Source organism: Armigeres subalbatus, chromosome 1 (genome assembly GCF_024139115.2).
Source record: "Armigeres subalbatus isolate Guangzhou_Male chromosome 1, GZ_Asu_2, whole genome shotgun sequence".
NCBI classification, from domain to species: domain Eukaryota; kingdom Metazoa; phylum Arthropoda; class Insecta; order Diptera; family Culicidae; genus Armigeres; species Armigeres subalbatus.
Window position 1 is genome coordinate 88,387,123 of NC_085139.1, and position 22,151 is coordinate 88,409,273.

At 39.1% G+C, this 22,151-nt stretch overlaps 1 protein-coding gene across 4 annotated transcripts in view; it reads left to right on the forward strand.

Annotated features, from left to right (window-relative positions):
* The window catches only part of LOC134227912 (tachykinin-like peptides receptor 86C), a 421,610-nt gene extending 400,807 nt beyond the window's left edge, over positions 1 to 20,803 (forward strand). For all 4 annotated transcript variants that reach the window (XM_062709627.1, XM_062709634.1, XM_062709621.1 and 1 more), the window contains one exon: positions 20,159 to 20,803. In XM_062709627.1, coding sequence (XP_062565611.1) covers positions 20,159 to 20,460 — 302 coding nt within the window. In that variant the 3' untranslated portion in view covers positions 20,461 to 20,803. The remainder of the gene's footprint in view (positions 1 to 20,158) is intronic.
* The last annotated feature ends 1,348 nt before the right edge of the window (positions 20,804 to 22,151 follow it).

Below are 22,151 nucleotides of genomic sequence, written 5' to 3' on the forward strand. Positions count from 1 at the left end.
GTATAAGCCATTTTTCGAAGGGTATAAATAGCGGTACCTTAATCTAAAGAGGCCTTACATTAAGCTTGAGAAATTGTCAAGAGTCAAGAGAAGTCCAGAGAAGAAGTCAATTTCTATGTCCTGTTACGTAAAAAGAAAAAGAAAATAAGCATACACAAAAAAATGTTCAAATGCAAAAATATCGTGTTTAGCTCTTCATTTAAAAAAATTTCCATTCTGTTAAACTAAATTCCACTCCGAGAAAAAAAAAATCTTGGGTTATTTTGAAAATGTATAAAAAATATGTACCGAATCTTTGCCCACCAGCGAATGGTCAATCTGAAAATTGGCCCGTGGCTTGAAAAGGTTGGGCAGGCCTGCGCTAAACCCACCCAAGTAGCGGAAGGTTACCCTGCTAATTCCCTGATTTCCCCCCTGAGGAACTGCCTCCAAGCATTGCTTCTGGGGGATAGGCCGTACTTAATGTACTCGCTCACTCACGCTCACACAGGCACTCATCCCGTATGAGGCTTACTTGGGTGCGCTCTCTAACATTACCTTATGACACACCCTGACACTCTTTCTGCCGCACCATATGAGTCTAACTTGCCCTAGTAGCACAATTCAGATCGATTTCTCGCTTAACTTTCCAAAAGGACCTAAGTAACATTTTTTTCATGATTTAATTTAAGTACTGCAATAAAAAGCTTTCATATTGTTCTGTTGATTGCAATATTCAAATTAAATCATGAAAAAAATGTTACTTAGGTCCTTTTGAAAAGTTAAGTGAGATTTGGTTGCAGCAACTCTAATGTGACGGGATTTGGTCGCATATGAGTCACAGTTACTGATATGTGACAAGTGTGCTACTCGGGTGGATGCTCACCCTAACACCTGATTCATGCTCTAGCACACCAATCTGAGACTTAATTGGGTGCTCACTCTAGCACACCCTGCCACTCTTCCTGACACACACTCTAACAGACCATGCGGGACTTACTTACGTTCTAACTTCTGAAATGCTATGCGAGGCTGACTTGGGTGCTCGCCCTTAACATACCATGTGAGTCTTACTTGGATGCTCACCTTCACTCTTCTCTGCCATGCCTCGAGGTGTCGATAACGATAAGTATCAACAGTTCTACGCTACGACCCTCCTACCTCGTCATGTATAGTCCATACTAACACCTATGCGCTCAATCTTCTGTCATGTCCCGTGGTGGCGACCAAGATTTTTTTATGTACAGGTTATCCGACTTCGTCAGTCATGCTTGTCGATTGCTGCTCGACGCGCCAGATTCTCTGTGGAGGTTCTGCCGGAAGCAGTCATGGCCTGACAGGAATTTCCGGTCCCTTTTACCGATGGCACAGGCTGGCTGGTACCTTCTTGCGGCCCGGCGACTTGCGCCTGGTTGGTGCCTTTCGCCTTTTTGGGCCGAGAAGTCATCTTCTCGGGTCGCCGCCCTTCGGGCTCCTCTGCACTTCGATCTGCCTCGTCCAGACGACATTTGGCCTTTATGGTCGCACGTCGTTTGGCTTTGCTCTGAGCGCCTTCGCCGGGTTGCTGCCTGAGCCGTTTCGGGTTAGGCGCAGTTTTTTCTTCATTGGCCGTCAATGCGAAATCAATCGCCTCTTGGGCCATGGTCACTCCTCCAAGGAAGGAGAAGGCATCGGTTTGAGCACCTTTGTCGGCCTTCTCTCTTCCCACCACCCGCCTGATAAAAGCATCCTGTTCTTGTCTTGCGACTCGAACAGCCTGGCGGAGCATTCGCAACTTCTGTTTCAGTTCTTTACCGATGTTCTGCCTTGCGTTCGCGAACTCCATGATATAATCGAGTTGCTCGACGATCACCCGCATCCCGGATAGTGGCCCGCCGAGCGTGTTGATAGGGCTATACCCTGTCACAGCTGGGGAGACTCCGGTTCTGCTAGTTGCAGCCTTCGTCATTCCACTCTCCGCCTCCCTCGGAGGAGACCTCTCCAAACCCCCCTTGGTAAAGGGGTCTACCACATCCATGCTTAACTCATCGTCAAAAGAATTATTTGGTTTTGCTTCACTCATTGTGAATGGCCCCCCCTGGTGGCTGCCGTCGAATTCTACTGGAGTAGTCATCTTTAATGATGCCATGGTTATCCCATGGTTATCCTTACATACATGAATATCCTTAACCCTTATGCGGCCGACGGGGTACCCGTGTTCCTTTTTCAACTTCAAGTGGTGATATTTCAATGAATTTTTATAGCTGAAAGCTGAAACTCGGTGACATCTAAGAACTCCATAAAATGTAGCATCTGTGAGAAAATCACGTTGATACAGTGAGGAGGGACGTGAGGAGGGCATCTGATTTTTTACCACGTTTTTCTTGTTGCTGTCATTGATTCCAGGAAGTCTACGAACTCCATACAGTCAAGGTCTTCGGATCAATATCCGTAATGAAGGCAGTTATTGAAGAATAAACAAGTTGTGTGACCCCTCCTTAGTATATGGTTTTTATTTCAAGTAGTTCTTGTTGATATCGTGGGCTCCAGGTAGTGTAGGAACTCCATAGAGTCAAGGTCTGTGGATCAACCTCGGTAATGAAAGCAATTATTGAAGAATAAATAAGTTGTGTGACCCTTCTTGGTATTTGTTTGTATTCCAAGTAATTCTTGTTGTTGTCATTGGTTCCAGGTAGTCTACAAACTCCATAAATTCAAGGTCTGTGGATCAACCTCCGTAATGGAGGCAGTTATTGAAGAATAAACAAGTTGTGTGACCCCTTCTTGATATATATCTGTTTTTCATGTAGTTCTTGTTGTTGTCGTGAGTTCCAGGTATTCTACGAACTCCATACAGTCAAGGACTTCGCATCAACCTCCGTGATGGAGGCAGTTATTGAAGAATAAACAAGTTTCATGACCCCTTCTTGGTATATATTTGTATTCCAAGTAGTTCGTGTTGTGTCGAGAGTTCCAGGTAGTCTACAAACTCCATACAGTCAAGGTGTTCGGATCAATCTCCGTAATGGAGGCAGTTATCGGAGAATAAACAAGTTTCATGACCCCTTCTTGGTATATATTTGTATTCCAAGTAGTTCCTGTTGTGTTCGTGGGCTCTAGGTAGTCTACGAACTCCATAGATCCAAGGTCGGAGGACCAACCTCCGTAATGGAGGCAGCTATTGAAAAATAAACAAGTTTTGTGACCCCTTCTTGGCAAATGTTTATTTTTCATGTAGTTCTTGTTGTTGTCGTGAGTTCCAGGGAGTCTACGAGCTACATACACTCAAGGTCTTCGGATCAATCTCCGTAATGGAGGCGTTTATCGAAGAATAAACAAGTTGCGTGACCCCTTCTTGGTATATGTTTGTATTTCATGTAGTTCTTGTTGTTGTCGTGAGTTTCAGGTAGTCTACAAATTCCAGGTGATTCTTGTTGTTGTCGTGGGCTCCAGGTAGTCTATGAACTCCATAGAGTCAAGGTCTGGGGATCAACCTCAGTAACGGAGGCAGTTATTGAAGAATAAACAAGCTTTGTGACCTCTTCTTGATATATGTTTGTATTCCAAGTAGTTCTTGTTGTTGTCGTTGGCTCCAGGTAGTCTACGAACTCCAAAGATTCAAGGTCTGTGGATCATGCTACGTAATGGAGGCAGTTCTTCTTCTTATTCTTCTTATTGGCATTAAATCCCCACAATGGGACAGAGCCGCCTCGCAGCTTAGTGTTCATTAAGCACTTCCACAGTTATTAACTGCGAGGTTTCTAAGCCAAGTTACCATTTTTGCATTCGTATATCATGAGGCTAACACGATGATACTTTTATGCCCAGGGAAGTCGAGACAATTTCCAATCCGAAAATTGCCTAGACCGACACCGGGAATCGAACCCAGCCACCCTCAGCATGGTCTTGCTTTGTAGCCGTGCGTCTTACCGCACGGCTAAGGAGGGCCCCTAAAGATTCCAGGTAGAGTTCCAGGTAGTCTACGAACTCCATACAGTCAAGGTCTTCGAATCAATCTCCGTAATGGAGGCAGTTATCGAAGAATAAACAAATTTTGTGACCCCTTCTTGGCATATGTTTGTATTCCTAGTAATTCTTGTTATTGTCGTGGGCTCCAGGTAGTCAACGAACTCCATAGATTCAAGGTCTGTGGATCAACCTCCATAATGGAGGCAGTTATTGAATAATAAACCTGTTGTGTGACCCCTTCTTGGTATATGTTTGTATTCCATGTAGTTCTTGTTGTTGTCGTGAGCTCCAGGTAGTCTACGAACTCCATAGAGTCAAGATCATCGGATCAATCTCCGTAATGGAGACAGTTATCGAAGAATAAACAAGTAGCGGGACCCCTTCTTGGTATATGTTTGTATTCCATGTAGTTCTTGTTGTTGTCGTGAGCTCCAGGTAGTCTACGAACTCCATAGAGTCAAGGTTGGTGGATCAACCTCCGTAACGGATGCAGTTATTGAAGAACAACTGGGAAGGACGGAAGATAGCGGTTTTCCTCCAAAACCTTTATAGAACTTAATCTATCACATGTTCTGCATATGCATAATCGAGTTTCAGACATAGTAAATAATTTCCACTCCGGGTGGCTCAATACCCGGAACATAGGCAATTAACTTTGAATGTACTTAACTCGAAAGGCGATCTCTCTTCGCTTATGTGGTCGGGTTGGGATCTGACGACCAACTGGCACAATCACACAACCTTACTTCATTGAGCGCCGTTGGTGATGAAGCAAGTGTAGGAGCCCATCCTACTTGGTTGGCATTGTACAAAAACATATATGAGAGAGTTAGTTCTAAGGATGTATTGCGAGAGTTCAGCTACATGCCCGGTGCTGTGAATTTGATTTTATCAGTACCCGCTTAGATGCGGAGGACGACGGAGGTCATTCGTAGCTTAATAGGAAAGCAACAGTCTAGCGTACTGGTTTGGTATGCAATCTATTCTATGTACCACAAAGGGCATGTAACACTTTTAAAAAAATCTGAAAGATCTTTGGTTACTCGTGTAGATCTTAAGACCTTTTCCAGGGTTTTCTTGGATTACCATGAACTTATGCAATAAAGGCGTTCTATTCTATGTACCACAAAAGGCATGTACCAGTTTTGAAACAATCTAAAAGATCTCTGGTTACGAGTGTAGATCTTAAGGCCTTTTCCAGGATTTTTTTGGATGACCATAAAGATATGCAATGAAAGCACTCTTTTCTATGTACCACAAAGGGCATAAACCACTTTTGAAACAAACTAAAAGATCTCTGGTTACGCGTATAGACCTGAAGGCCTTTTCCAGGGTTTTCTTGGATGAACATGAACATATGCAATGAAGGCGCCAGAGGACTTATCCGAGAGATTTCTTCGATAGCGCAGAACATATGTAGTGATCACATTTGATTTCAAGATGCGCAAAGAGCATGTACCACTTTTGAGACAAGTCCATAGACCCATGGTTACGAGTGTAGACCTTGAGGCCTTACTCCAGAGATTTCTTGGATGACTCGGAACATATACTGTGAACGCATTCTATGCTAAGTACCACAAAGAGCATGTACCGTATTTGAATTTGCATAATAGGCCTTTGGTTACGCGAGTAGATCTTTAGGCTTTACTCCAGAGATTTCTCGGATGACTAAGACCTCATTTAAGGGATTTTTGCATTACCCGAAGGATATACTGTGAACACCTTCAATTCTAAGAAGCGCAAAGAGCTTGTAGCATATTCGAAACTGGTTGAATGGCTTTTGGTTACGAGTGTAGCCTCTTAACCCTTACTTCGAAGATTTCTTGAATAACCATGGGCATAGGCTGTAAACCTTGACAATGGGCAAAAAGTATATGAGTTTCTGTTTCCAAAACTGTCAAAATTATTCAAATCGGTTGAAAATTGTTGAAGTTATGAGAATATCAATTTAGTGGAACACGGGTACCCTGTCGGCCATCCACGTGTGTTTTTTTTTTGTTGGCCGCATAAGGGTTAAGGTCACTCCTCACAGAATCCAAGTTTCAAAGTGCTCGCGTTTTCGAGGGCACACCCAAGATGAATACACCACTAGGTGTTCCAATCTGCCAAATTCACGATTAAGCCATCTTGGATTTTAGTATGGGAGAGCCAGCCGGTTTGTTTATGTTTTGCACCGAAAATAAATTTTTCACCCCCGCCTTCTTCTCGTCCATAAATTGGGCAGATTGAAACACCTAGCTGTGTATTCATCTTGGGCACACCACTCGATACGGAGACGGCGCACAACTGTCATTTTTGTTGATTAAGCTTTGCTGCGTCGCAGCATGCGTGAAATAATAAAAATGACAGTTGTGCGTTGCTTCTGTATCGAGTGGTGTGCCTCCTAAAACGCGAGCACTTTCAAACTTGGATTCCGTGAGGAGTGACCTAAGCACAAATTATGGACTTTTCATCCTTTTAGTGCTTCGCTGCTGGCTGTGACGATGACTGTGGCTAATGGAAAGGATAGTAAAAATTCAAAAGAATTACAATATTGCGAGAAGATTGAAAAATTCGAACCGGGGTCCGACGGTCGACTGTCGGAAAGCTGTTCTGCAAACGTCAAATCACTTGTTGCACGGTAAAAATTTTTGTTTTTTTTTTCGGTATGAATGTTGATTATTAAAATCAACGAGAATATGCAACTTTTAACGAGTGTTACGTGCCGCTATATTTTTTAAACAAGTTTTATGGTACTTTAAAGGCATTTTGTCATATATTTATGTGATTTTGAAACATTTGAGATTTCTCGAATTTTCTTGATATCAAGAAATATCAACACTTTTCGTACAGTGCATGCCATTTTGAAGTTTCCGACACTCAGTCTGCTTCTTCTTCTTTGCTCCGCAAAATTAGAATTTTTCTTTTTTCTCGCAATAATAAAAATACAGACAACAGCGGTAGATGCTGTTCACTAACGAAACATCTCAAGGGACATCAATAAATTTCATAACGCTTAGAGGGCAGAGGAGGGTTGCCTGAAGTGTGACAATCCATACACAATTTTTAGATGATTCATACAAAAAGTGTGACATAGGGGAAGAAGAGCGGTAAAAAGTACCAATTTTGGCATTACGTAATTAATTAATCTTCCCTCATCACAAAACAAACCATGCGCTCCATGATGGCTTGCGTTGGTGTGAGAATGAAGCATCACATATCTAATTGAAACTAGAATGAGGAGGAAGATCAGTTGTTTATGTCTATGGTGGGTGGTGGGACCTAAAATTTTGACAGCTCTTGAAACTATGCGATGCCAGCGCCTGCACGAGATTGCTACTTGTGTTGCGTGTCAAAACGTCCATTAAATTCCTTACACACGGACACACTTACAACGGACTTGTATGTCTGTTCTTTGTGACCTAACATATTCAAAACAGGCATATAGATGGTTGGTTACGCGCGTAGATATCTAAAGTCCTCAACTTCTGGGTTGTTTTGGACAACCAAGAACATCTTCTGGTATTTCTTGAATAACCAAGAAAATCTTCCATGACACAAATTCTGTTCAACTTACCTCAAAGGGCACTTACCATTTTCAAAATTGGATGATGGATCGTTGGTTACGCGTGTAGATCTGAAGTCCTCAACTTCTGGAATTTTTTGGATAACCAAGAACATCTACCATACACAGATTCTATTCAACGTATCACAAAGGACACATAACATATTTAAAACAGGTCCCGATAGATCGTTGTTTACGCGTTGAAACTGTATTTGACCCCGGGAGTCCAGCTACGTCCCGGAAGGGGACGTGCCTAAGTCCCAAGCTGCTAGTCTACATCCAGGGCCAGCTTCCGGGGTGGGCATACATAACCTGTTTTCTCTCGAGTCCCAAGGCAATCTTTAGAAGGGAGAGTTTTCGGTGAGGTGGTCCTCATCAAAATTAAATTGATTTACCTTTTAAACTTTTTATTCGGTGCCTAAGGGTGACGGTGAGCTTCGAAACATTGCACTGGCGAGATACCAGCAGAGAGGTAGTGGCTTCTTGAAACCCGATAACGGCGGGGAACGTAGAAGCGGCGACGGCGATGCGCAGTGAAGTGGGCTTTGCAATGGTTGAATGGCGGCTTGAGACTGATGGGGCGGCCTTTCGGCCTTTCAAGGGCAGTCTAAGGGTGACGGTGAGCTTCGAAACATTGCACTGGCGAGATACCAGCAGAGAGGTAGTGGCTTCTTGAAACCCGATAACGGCGGGGAACGTAGAAGCGGCGACGGCGATGCGCAGTGAAGTGGGCTTTGCAATGGTTGAATGGCGGCTTGATGTCGGCCGACTGATGGGGCGGCCTTTCGGCCTTTCAAGGGGCGGTACTGGCGGCGAATGACTTCAATCGATGATGGCGTGGCTCGATAGCAGGCGGTTGGGGGTCTAACGAGGGACGGCGTCGAGTGGCTTGATTGGCGGCCGCTGTCGAAAGACGATGGATTCAACGTATCCTAAAAGTCCTTTATCCACATTAATGAACTTTGAATGAAATTATTGAATGTTGGAAGATTTTGGTAAGAGGAATAAAGTGGTATTTTGGGTTACTGATTCTGAATAATCAAGTACAGAATCAATGTTTAGGCAGCAATATTGTAATCTGAAAAAAAAATGACCCACGTTGTATGATACATCCATGAAAATATTTGTTTCAATCTTATAACATCTTACAGACATATGAATTTAATTTTTATTTAGGGAAAAAAATTAATTGTGTTCTAATGCATTACATAATACATATATGGTATTGGAATATGGAGCCAGTGAGGTTATGTCCGTTTCGCCAGTTAGTCATGAAAGAAAACAATCCAACTGGTTACTTACGATTATTGACTCTCCATTGTGTCGGCACCTCAACAGAACCATAAATCTAGAGAATAAGGGCCATCGTTTCATTGCGAGCGAAGTGAAAACGGCATTGCGTATGGAATAATGTTCAACCTAATTAACACCACCATCAACACCGAGTAGATTGAAATGGATTACTTCCATCTAGGGCAGATTGGCCGAGTAAATATATCCACTGGAATTGTGTGGTTTGAAGGCAATTCATCATTTATAGAAACCCATTGTCTATCCTCGTTTACAAATGGATATTGTGATGGAAAAGGCAAACTCGGTTCGCTTTACCAACGCTAAACAGAACCCTTGTAACACATCTTAAGGTTTTGATAAGTAAATTGTTAGGGGCCGTCCAGAAACCGCGTGGTCATATATGGGGGGAGGGGGGGTTTGGAAAATGACCACGATAAGCCACATGGGGGGAGGGGGTGTTGCTCTCGAACCACGTGGCTTTTTTTCACGAAAAACTTTTGGTGAATAACAATAGCGGTGTGAAAAATACAAATCATTAAAATTTAATGATTTAATCATTAAACGCAAAGCGCATCTTAGGGCCGATGCCCACGTACCGTCTTTTCAACTCAGCGTTTAAAAGACGTAGGTGTGCATCGAGAAAAACACTTTTGCATCAGCGGACTGCAGCTACAATTTTGAAAACTGTTCATGTTTTTACATTAATCCAAGAAAAATCTTCAAAAGAATTTCTTGTGGATATTCAGGAAAAATCCAGTAAATGAATTTCCTGTAAACACTTTGACCTTACTTCTTACAATCCTGATAAAGTGCTAGCATCTCTGGAAAATTTTGCTTGGTGTTTCAGATAAACTTTTTTCGATTTTCTACTGGAAAATCTTAGGAATTTCCATCGGAAATATTTTGGCATATTCCGAATAATTTCTTTTGGAAATTAAAAAAAAAACTGCTGAAAATTTCTAAGAATTTCTTTTGAAAAAGGAAAAAAAAATCCATTGGAAATTTTGAAGAATTTCCTTTGAAGATTCATTAAAGTTGAAAAAAATCTTTAAAGATTCTGTAAAAAAGTAAGCTGGATTTTTTTCTAATTTATACTGGAAATTCTTCGGAATTTGATGTTATTATTTCGGATCCTTCTACGGATTCTTCAAGTTCTTCAAAATTTCTACCGAACATTTTTCGGAACTTTCCCACAGAATTTCGAAGAAAAAAGTCGTTGAAATACTGAAGATTTTTCCGTGGAGACTCCGAAGAATTTCTTCTCAATATTCTGAAAGGTTTCCCTTGCAACTCCAGAATAATTATTTTTGAAAATTATGAAGATCTTGGAATTTAAAATGAATCCAAGCAATAAATGTAGGCAATAATTTAGGATTAAGAAGTCTAGTTTTTATGATAATAAATAATTAGGATAATAATTAGGATAATTGATCGAAAAATTTAATAATGCACCTTATTAGAACATTTAGGTGCATTATTAAATTTTTCGATCAATAATGAACAAAATTCTACTAGTGCGTATGAAAAGATTATGACATAGAGAAGCTTGCATTTAAAAAATCAACAAGAAATTCTAAATTCTAGATTCCTGCCATATGAAAAAAAAGTGACAGTGTTCCAGAAAAAACACTCCAATTCCTAAAACATTCTAGGTTAAAAAATAGTGTTATAATAACGATTGAAATTGAATTCAAAAACAAATCTCAACCCTTTCAGGACGGGTGGGTCATATATGGGCAGCATTTTAGATTGTCTATTAAATCACAAAAGAGAGCTAGGCCACCATTTTCTTCAGTAAAATTGTTCATCTAGATATTGGCTTTACAGAAAAAAATATGAGAGCTCAAATTTGACTGACCCTGAAAACTCAGATCTCCGAAACCTTGGGAAGATTTCGATTCTAAGAGCATGAAAATGAAGTTGAAATGTGTGAATCATTCTGAACACTCAGATAAGATGGGTCATCCTGAACGTTAAGCCAGTGATTAATATTCAGGAATACGAGATGCTCAAGGTACTCCAAAATGCTCTCAAGTTCAGCCCACGACTTCTCGGGTGATCAATCAAGACATTTGCAATGTCCTCATCATCCTCATCATCATGTCCCAATCCGATGCAATAAGCATATGATCCTTATCTCCATTAACATGAGATCCAAGAGACAAGGTACTCAAAATTATCTTGAGTCAATATCAAGTTGCACAATGAATATGATGTTTGTTCGCAAACTTATTTTATAGGGCCTTAGAAGCACTGGGTTCACGGACTTGAATGATTAAGTAGTTCAAACATTACGACTTCCAGGACGTTTTTTAAAACCTAAAAGTTTTGTATAACCTAAGTCGAGTCAACTACGAAACACTGAAGACGACCTTACTGTTGAGGTCGAAATACGTATCTGTCAAGGTACAATCAAGTGGTGGAATTAAATGGGAAGGTACAAACTCGTCTTATGACAAGTAAAGACATTCCATTAAAAAGCTCAAAATAATTTTCTTAACTAAAAAGCCTGTAGTAGCTTGTATAAATAATAATGTCTTATCAACCCAATGGACCTAATGGGATATTATATCATACATCATTCATAATTTGGTTAATTGGATAAATGGAATGATCCGAACTCAAAAATGATAATTGATCTATAATACATTCATTCTTCTATGAGTCGCTTATGAAAGGACCATTGACTGAGCCATATTTGAGATGTGGAATAGAAGTTTCTTGGGAAATTATTCAAGAGACAACAGAGTGACCGAGAAAATATTTTTAGTATGGCATCATTGGATTCCACGAGTCAATATCAAAATAAAATTTCAATGAAGAATTATTAATTTTGAGAGATGAGCCAGCTCTAGATTGAAAATCTATTTATTAGAGAAAAAATAGAAATTTTCCATAATAGAATAGGAAATTGCCAATAAATAAATCAGGGTATAAGTATTAAATAAACATAGAATTACTACAAATAATGCAAAATTTCCATAAACAGTTGAAAATTTTCCACAAAACAATAATAAATTAGCACTTGTAAAGGCAAATAGCAGAATTGCAATTATGTATTTAAAAAAATCATTAATAAAGAAATTAAAAAATATAGGGATATTGGAAAATTTTCAAACCATTACAAATTTTTCTAGAAATTTTTGTAACATATTCGCGAGTCCGCATTTTTTTGTATCCTCCTGATGCATCGAAGGTATGCGAGTTCTAGATATCCTAATACCTGATACACATTACAACATGATAACATCATCAACATTTTCGAATTTATGAAAATTTATAATGTCCATGCTGGGTTTAGTTTGATTTTGAATCAGTTGAAATTGTCCATCTTCAAAATTGATCGGATTAACCATATGTTTTAGTTACATAGGGGTTTTTTTTTTATTTTTGTACCTGAAAAAAAAACCACGTGGTCAAAGGGGGAGGGGGTCTGCCAAATGACCACGATGAACCACATGGGGGGAGGGGGAGGGTTGAAAATCTTCAAAAATATGACCACGTGGTTTCTGGATGGCCCTTACTAGTAATGAAATGTTGATACTATTATTATTAGTTTTTGGGTTGGTAATATTACTGTACTAAAGAGACTTTGCAGTAGCCAGTCAAGGCAAGTCAGTACAGTACATTTTTTAGTCGTCACGATATGGTTAAGATACCGAATCAGTCTTCGGTGAAATACGTTACGGAATGCATGAGAACATGTCGTATTTTTCTTGGAAATTCTACAAAGAACTTACATGTTCTAAACGAAGAAAAAATCAAACGAAATTTTAGGTATGCTTACTACTTTGGTAGGCACTAAAGATAATCAAAATCTCTTACAGTCAGAGGTAGGTTCTTTTGACGTAGGACTACGTCTGTCTTTTCTATATTGGGGTACACTTTACGATTGCGAAAATCGCGGACCGTCACGAAAATATGATAGACTTTAAACTTATATCTCAGTCGTTTCGTTCGTTGGATTTTCAATTTATTTCGACCATTCGGTTAAGGATGAGTCAACACTTCTTTGTGTTCATATGAACATACTAATTTTTAACTATTTATTCTCGATAATTGATAAAACGTTTAGAAATAGGTAAACCAACCAATCACGTACATGCACCACTAGCACAGACATCAAAATCAAGCAACTTGCGAGTTTGGATCTAATACAAGAGATTGACGCATAGCGAACGCATCGAAGCGATCGCAGCGGGGCGGACACAGCTCGCGGAGGCGCTGGTGGCGCATTTTACACGGAAATCCATCGCAGTGATGGTGGTCCTCGGTGTGTTGCTGCAGACCATTCAACCTCAACGAATCAGAATATGAAGAAAGGGTTGACTACAGAAGTAGCACTGTTGCGATCCCGCGCCGCCAATGACGATGCTGAAAATTTATTACAAATTGTGGTGTCAGTTAGTTGTTGGAAAGGCGCATTGGGGAAAGAAAATTGGTTCTTCTCAGGACCAGCATTTTCTGAAAAGAAAGGTTTAATTGCAAAAATGGACTGTTTCGGTGGCATCGGCGTTTGGCGTGGAAGCTTGGTTTCTGTTAGTGATTCCATCCATTCAAATTTACGGGCTTAATTTATTGAATACAAGAAAGCTGCTTTCCGGCGCGCGAGCCATTTTGATCGGGATTCCGCAAAGAGCGGTTTAACCATTTATAAGGCATTTATTTATTGTTTAGCGTGAAAAATGCTTTGCCTTTCTTGTATATTTGGTTTTTAGAATTTTGACAAAATTGCTTGCGTTTTCCAACTAGGATTCTTCGCTGAAAAATGTAACGTGACTTGTTTTGATTTGTTTTATGTAAAACCTATTTTTTTAAATCTTTTATTTATTTTTGTTGTTGCTTTTTCTCCCGCTTGCAAGGCAGTGGCAAATAACATTCTCCGAACAGCCCGTTGCCCGAACACCCATATCAGATCACAAAGGGGCGGGGCTAACGGGCTAAATTTATTGAAAACAAGAAAGCTCCTTTCCGGCGCGCGTGAGCCATTTCGATCGGGATTCCGCAAATAGAGATGTCGTAGCTAATGTAGTAACTAATCGATTAATCTCGATTCCTCTCAATTATTGAATCGATTAATCGTTGGGTAATAATCGATTCAAAATTAATCGATTATCACAACGATGAATCGATTAATCGAAGTAATCGATTAATTTGCGACAGCTCTATCCGCAAAGAGCGGTTTGACAAAATTTGATGCAGCGGAGCGAACACAGCAGCACGGAGTCGTAGGTAGCAGTGGCAATGCTGAAAATTTATTCCAAATGGTGGAGGCTTGGCGAAAAATCATCGAGTGGCGGTAGAACAATTTCAACGCAAGGTTCCGACAAGCGTTTCGATGCAGTTAGTTATTCATTTAAACAAATTTATTGCATCTTCTCTTAGTTTTCGAAAAGGCGCATGAATGAAAATAAGTCCCCGTCGTTTAAAGGGAGAAAACTCGAAAACTTCAGCCGAATAGTTATTCTGATTACAGAAAACACCAATGATGGTAATATTCGTACATGCTTTCTTGTTACTTGGACGATTCAGCATTTCTCTGGTTGAACTCCTTCTCGTTCCGATAGCAGCAACCAACGCATCACTACACTAAATCTTCTTTCCGCAATCGGGTCATCTTTACCCGTTGTCCGCTCCGGATAGCTCCGGTTCAGCTTTGTCTCTTTCTGACATCTCCGGCCGAATTTAACGGCTCTGGTTTTCTTCCGGTTTCACTCGTCGGGATCAAGCGGAAGTTCCCAATCTTCAGGTGATTATGGCTAAATGTGAAAACTCACTAAATTTATAATTGTTTCATTTCAACTTTTCTCATTACAGAACACACCTGTTTTTGTATCATTTTGTCATTATTTATTGAATCGGATACCTCATATTAATGACACTCGTTAACAGATCCGAAAATATAGCACAAAAATGTTTATTTTTTTACAGAAGCTCATCTATCAAATGTTTACCGAAACAGGGGTAATGGACTTCAGCATCCACCAGAACTAACCGGAATTCGTAGATTCCCATCGCAAACTTAAACAAACGGCTCTTATCAGGGCCACCAATCTTTGATGAGGAAGAATGAGCTTATACTGAGATTTTCGGAAGAGCGAAATATCAATGTTGATAAAGCATGAGCATGAGCATGAGCATGATTGACCGCCCACGGTTGCTACTCCGTTATTGCCAGGTCAGCTGTACTTACACAGAGCACCAACAGATGAAGTTTAGGACTAACATCATCTTCAATGTGTAAGAACTGGTGACCCAAAAATAAGCAATACCAGCGCCGGCCGCGTCCGAATGCAGGTCAATTAAGGAATGGGTAGGAAAATGTTGACATGATACTCGCTTTGATAGAAGCCGACGAGTCATCTGCACTTCCACGAGAAATCATTGGGATGTTAGATATATGGGGTAGGTATTGTGACAGGGTTCGTTTTGGTAAACGGTATGCCGTGTATAGCGTGTAGTTTGATCAATTCAAAACATAATCGACCGCACACTAATTATTATAATTACCAACCGCACTAAGCAGAACAAAATTGTCGATGACCAGCCGATCTCTCTGCTAACCGCACAAAGCAGAACAATATTTTCGATGACCGGCCGATCGTTCTGCTTACTGACGCGAACTGAATCTTCACTTTCTAATTAATTTACTCACCCGCACAAAGCAGAACAACATTTCGATGATCGGGCGATCGTTCTGCTAACCGCACAAAGCAGAACAAATTATGTGATGACCGGCTGATCGTTCTGCCTACTAAATAAATCACGACTGTACCTGACCAATGAATGCTGTACATTTGTCTTTCAGCGTAGCTTAGCTTAGCTTAGACTGACTGTACATATCAATGGTTGCTACTCCGTGATTGATCAGAGCTGGTGCAAATTGCACTTCGATCCAAATGAATAGTGGTTGGGGTTTACCATCTATTCTCGAAGTGCACGTTTCAGCAGCTCACACATGTTGATCAATAACGGCGCCGGTCAAGTCCTTACAGTCAGTTGGGAAAGGAAGGGAATGTAGTGTGTATTAATTGTTGCTACTAGAGACCGAGAATACCTCTGCATCTCCACAATTGCCACGGGAAGGTAGTTTTAGTGATTGTGGATGGTAATCAGAAACATAGATCGGGATTCACCATGGAAAGTGATGTGACCTTTGCAACTTCTATTCTACTTATTAGTTAGTATTTTTTGAATATTAGCATTATCTTGTTTAATTGTTCATCCTTCGCTCAAAGTGATCGATTGTGTGTTTGAGTTTCGAGTCGACCGCCCGCAACATTATTTCTTCAACGCAAAAACAACGGGAATGAAAATAAAAATAAGGAGAAAATAATGGCTATTTAATCACATTGATCAGTCAATCAGCAACCCTTATTGAATCTCAACTTGAAATTAACTAAGATGCACACCTAGAAATATTTTGAATATTTACGTTCATTTTGATTTTTATTTTACATATGTTTACATGTTTCGTGTATGGGTTATGAGCATGTTTTATTTCGATTTTTTTAAAACATTTATACCCTCAATGGATTCCATTATTGCATTTGTAATTAATTATTATGCTGTTAACATACAAGTAGAAGTGTGTTGGAACAAAAACAAAATAACAGTAACGGAAAGTTTCTAATCGCTACCCAACATGTGGCATAGTTGTCCCATTCGTAAAACACTGAATTAAGGAAAACGCATTTTAAATTTTAGTTGTTTTCGCTCAAAACATCAATATTTTGCGTGTACCATATATTTTGAATAAATAATGTACCAATATGATATAATGTACCAATATAATGTACCACATGTATAATGCATTAATATCTTTGATTATTTATAAACCTGTTGATTATTTATAAAAATACCTGTTTAGTTTTGATGATATATTGGATGGGACTGTTATGCCGCAATTTATTAACTAAATTGACTGATTATCAGCAAACCAGTCCCACTGTCGGCTCACCCGCTATGACAAACTTCGATATTTGGAGATTCAATTAAATATAATAAGATAAATATAATTCGACTGAAGTTACTAGGCTGAAAAATAATAAAAGTAGCCTGAAAACTAACAGATGTAACAATCTATAAATCTCCTTCGTGGTCAAAATATAATAAATATGCAATATCACATGTTCCACATTTTTGCCTTTAGCGCAACGTAGTTTATCTTAAAATATGCTCTTCAGACGGTTTGTTGTTACTATACAATGGATCTCACAAAAAAAATTGTTCGTTTGTCTGTGGCAATATGTAGCAATCATTTTGTCAGGAGACTAAACAAGAGTGAATTGTTCTGGATAGTGCGTGAATATTCAAAGTTTATTCTTGTTGTTTCACCTGATACTTCTTAAAATTGTTGTTTATACGAAAAAGGTAAGGTCCGATTTCGGTAATGCGTTGCTAATCGAAACTTTGATTGTTATGCCCTGTGGTAGGTGAGCCAAAAATAATTAGGGATGGAACATTACGTTTTTCTCTTCCACGAATTGTATTTTATCTTAAATGATCTAAAAATTATGTTATTATTATTGAACTGTGGCTAATCAAGAACGGTGTTCAATTCAGCTAACACCACCCCTTATTATGCATGTACTAGCCACAGATTGGAATTCTATTTTATGAATAGCTAGTTGATTAAAATTACTTCACTAAACTCACGTGGGAAAAGTTCTTCTCATCATCATTCACACGAGTCAAAAATTTTAGAATAATTTTCCTTAACAAAAGAGCTAGAAGAATTTAACATATATTTTATTATCTTTTTTCAAATTATTCATTTATTTACATTTATAAAGGGTAATTTTTCCGATCTTTTTCTCACTGAACATATATTCATCTCATCGCGAGACAAAGAAATACAGCACAAACATGCGTGCTCACAGCTAAAAAAACACAAAATAAGAAACAAATCAAATGGCCTTCCATTGCTTTGTTTTTGACGGGATGAATATCGGAGCCATGAGATAAATTCCAGGAGCAGTTCCCCTATTACATCTAAAAAAATATGATTTCTTTGTATATTATTCGAAAAATCATATAGAGTTTTGCAAGGTGGAAAAAATATCATATTTTACATTATTACAAACAGAATTACAGATGGGACTGTTATGCTATATATAAGCATTAGCAAATCAGTGAAAAATCGAATGGGATAATTATGCCGCACACGGCAGTGAATGTATAGCATGAAATAAAATAAGCTCTTTTATGACCGGTGATCATAATGTTGCTCCTGAAAAAATCTAAATTAAACTACCCATGGTTGTAATTTCAGTAAAATGTTCTTCAGAGTATACATACTATGTATGATTTTCTCATCGGTGACCAAAGAATAACAAACTTGCAAGACAGGATTTTTATGTAAATTGAAATTTATTAATTTTCCTTTCCATACATTAATTTTCCTTATCTAATCTCGCTGTGCTTATTTAACGAACTGCAGATACAAAAATCAGTAGTTGTGAGAGGATTTCAGATAACTAACCTGCAGTATCCAGTTCTATTTGCCTTTTTGACGGAAAGTTTGCTTCTATGCTGACCCAACGAAAAGTCTTTCGCTGTTATATGACTGTATGACAGGTAGCCAAATCCTGTTTTTAATGCTTTGGTATGCGGTAAAACTACCACAAAAATCATTTCAAAATAGAGCTTATCAATGAATTCCAAATTTTAAGGTTTACCCCTAGTCTCTTTGATGTTGCGTTTTGGTGATATGTGGCGAAATGTGTTCAAAGTAACGCTAAATGTTTCAAATTCTCATGCGAATGAAAACTACCAAGTTTTTATGATAATTCAAGTTGAGATTTGCATGATTTTTATACGATTTATCTCATCCTTGATTAAAACTGTACAATTTAACTCTTGGATTGCAGCAATCGAGGAGACATATCACAAATATACATATTTTGATTTAGCTACTTCTTGAAACTTATGTTTTAATTAGAAGTTATAAAAAATAAATCATTTTTCCATTCGTGATGCTCCTTTCAATGGATTATCAGGTCGTACCTTCATAATTTAAGTAATAAAGTAATCTAATGAATACATGAAATACAATAAACTATGTCATGTGTTTATAGTAGTTTTTCAAGCTAACTATAGCAAAAAATAATAATAATAAAGATCAAATAAAACCTGAAATGAAGTCATATACATTGGCAATAGAATGCCCCAACTGAAATGCCATTTTACATAATCTTTGTGCCTGGTGCTCCAACTACTGATTTGCTGTTAGTAGTCTTTTAAACAATTTTGGGTAGACAATCTAATGAAATGTCTTGGTACCCTATATAAAATTACTGGAACGCCAAAGACATTGTGTTTGGAGTCGATAGACGACCGACAACCAGAGCCTAGAATATTCATCTTCATGAAGCAACTTTAGTTCGAATTTTGACAAACATCGCAAGATTATTCAAAACAAAGAATGACATAATCAGACGACTACTCCACCAACTCATTCATTCGATTGTCACTGAATGTGCTTACTATGTATAGAAAAACATAATTAGCATTGTTTGTATTGATGTTTGCCGTGGAAAGTGCCTCTTGGATGCAAATCGGATTCAGTTCTCTGTGATAAATTACTTTACTCATTTAAAACGTGTTGAGATTTCAGATAATTTATTAATTTGTAGAATAAGCATAAATATTCAATTACTAATATTCGACCTAATATTGACAGCCCAGAGAAGACTATGAATGTATCTGGAAGAGAGCTGACAAGTTTCAATCGACTCCAAGTTTCAATCGACTAGCACGCTCATCTTAAGCTGCTACTAACGATTTGTAAAGGCAGGAACCTCTTCGCAATTTCAGTTGATGGAAAAACAGAACATTTCAATTTAAGATGACGGGAAGTACAAAAAACATATTTTTTTTTTTCTTAGGAGAAATTTTTGACGTTCGCAAATTGATTCCATCCGTTTTTCACGAAGTATCAATGTTGATAAAGAGACACAAACTATAATGACAAATACCATCCATTTTGTATAGCTACGTAGTCCTACGTCACTTTTGCGTATAACCCTATTGGGCTGCACCTTTGAGTTTTTTATTACTATTTCAATAGTTTTTGGCCCACAAATTTCTTGCTCTTGAAAATCATGCTTAAAATTAAAATATTACTAAAAGTCAAACTACAGCTTTGACGTTATCATTTGAGTTGATAAATTCACATTGCTACTATTTCTGAATCACCATCAAATAGCCTGAAAATTTGCCAAGACATCGGACTCAGCAAGAAATGCCAATCAAGTATAAAGTTGTGATTTTCGAACCCTCTTCACTTTTTCTTATGGCTTTTCCCACGTTTAAACGCTAGCAAAGCCCACACGACAAGAAATGTCTAATCATTATATCCCCCCCCCCTTTCGATTATCTCATCCCATCCAGATCGACAACGGTCCCTTTCAGTGCGGTGGCGACCGCATTACCACAGTGCCGAGGAGTACCGGATGCGGCTTGCCGCTCCCATCCCGGCCATCAACCGGCCCAACCGAGGGATGGTCAGTGTGCTGAACATCGCCGAGAATGCCAACGGAAAGCCGACGGCACTGGACGGTCACCAGACAACGGACATCAGCGAGCTGCCGCCAGCTCTCAACTACTTGCCGAGGCATCAGAACTCCCAAGACTCACAGTCCAACCGGGTAAAGGAGCACTCGTCCAGCAGCCATAGCCACGAGTACTCCTGACATCCACAGTACGATTAAGGATAAAGTGAGCTTAGCAAATAAGGTAACATGTAAGTAGGATTTATTCAATGGTGATATTAGGTTGTGGATTCGGGAGATTTCATTAGAAGGAAGGAATACTTCAACTGAGTTAGTGTTGAATACTGGAAATGGAGAGTTTCAAATTGAAACTGCGTACTTTGATACAAGTACAAAAAGAATATGATCTTTCTATAGAATCAGCAGATTCAGACAACGATTAGTTTAGGTATATGTCCTGTGAAATATGTCATAATTTATTAAATAGATGTCGATAACTTTATCAACGACGCATTAAAAATGCAAATAGAAATCATCGACACAATAAAAAAATCAATGACAAATCTCTTCGTAATTTATTCAATTTATTCGAAAACCGACTCCATTTCGCAGGCAGAACCTCTTATTTGCGTTCATGTTGAAAATTACTAATATCAGTGCAAATAATGCAACGGATGCGAAAGCTTCAATGCGAATCGCTCTCTGGCCGGGTAGGTACTAAGTATTGGTATTAAAAACTGCAACTCCAAATGCAATGATGGTACGAAACGGTTCGATCCGGTCGCCATGTATTTATTTGAAAAATAGATAAAAGCGTCCGGTCGGGCAAATTGTTAATATGGAGTGGAGAGAGAGCTTCCACTTTGCGGCAGTGTAACTTCACAAGAGTTTCTGCTGGACGCAAATGTATAGAGGAGACCAAAATAAATATTGATCGAAAATCCCTAGCGGGCATGCTGTTTGACTGGAAATTAAATAGCAGGAAACTATGTTTTCCAAAGCTGGAACTCTGATGTTTACTTCAAGGCCCGTTGGTAGGAAACAGATTTATTTGTTGTATGTATCACAGTGATGGAAAGAAAAGAATAATAACGAGCCACAATCCATTGAAATTAATCCAGAGCGAATACCTATACGGATATTGGGATGTGGTTTAACATGATTTTTTGTGAAACATTGTTGACGAGACGGGTAAAACATTAGGTACCGTTTTGACTCATATTATGAAACTTAAGCACATGTTTCACCTCGGCAAATGAATTAGAATATATCATTTGGACGCGAATCCCGAACATGACTCATATTCCGAACACTGACGTTTTAGCCCCCTAAACTAAAATTCCCATCGGTTTCATGTACGGACCCGACTCGTAGAACGTCATTCAACGACTTTTCAGCGGGAGCTGCCTTTGCTGACGCATCAAAAACTACTCGGATTTTGGTTGTAGAACTTGATGGACGGAGAACGGCTTGATGGGGCAAGTAGTAAACGCCTTGGTTGGTAGCATCGGATACGTTTACTTCGTGGCAGTGCCCCATTTCTTTATACTCATCGATGAATTGACAATATTGCTTCTTTAGTTCCGGATTTTTCTTGAATCTTCTCTCCAACGAAAGAAATCTACGCATCGCCAAATTTCGGTTGTTCCCAAGTTGATTCACCGACTCATTAAATGGAAGACTTACTATATATCGGAATGGTAGTCCGAAGCACCTTCTTTCCCCGCAAAAATATCCACAAGGCCACATGGAAATCACCTAACCAAGAAACGGAAAACCAAATCGGCCACGTTCTAATCGACGGCAAATTCTTCTCCGACATCACGAACGTACGCACTTACCGCAGTGCGAATATTGAATCCGACCGCTACCTCGTTGCAGTATGCCTGCGC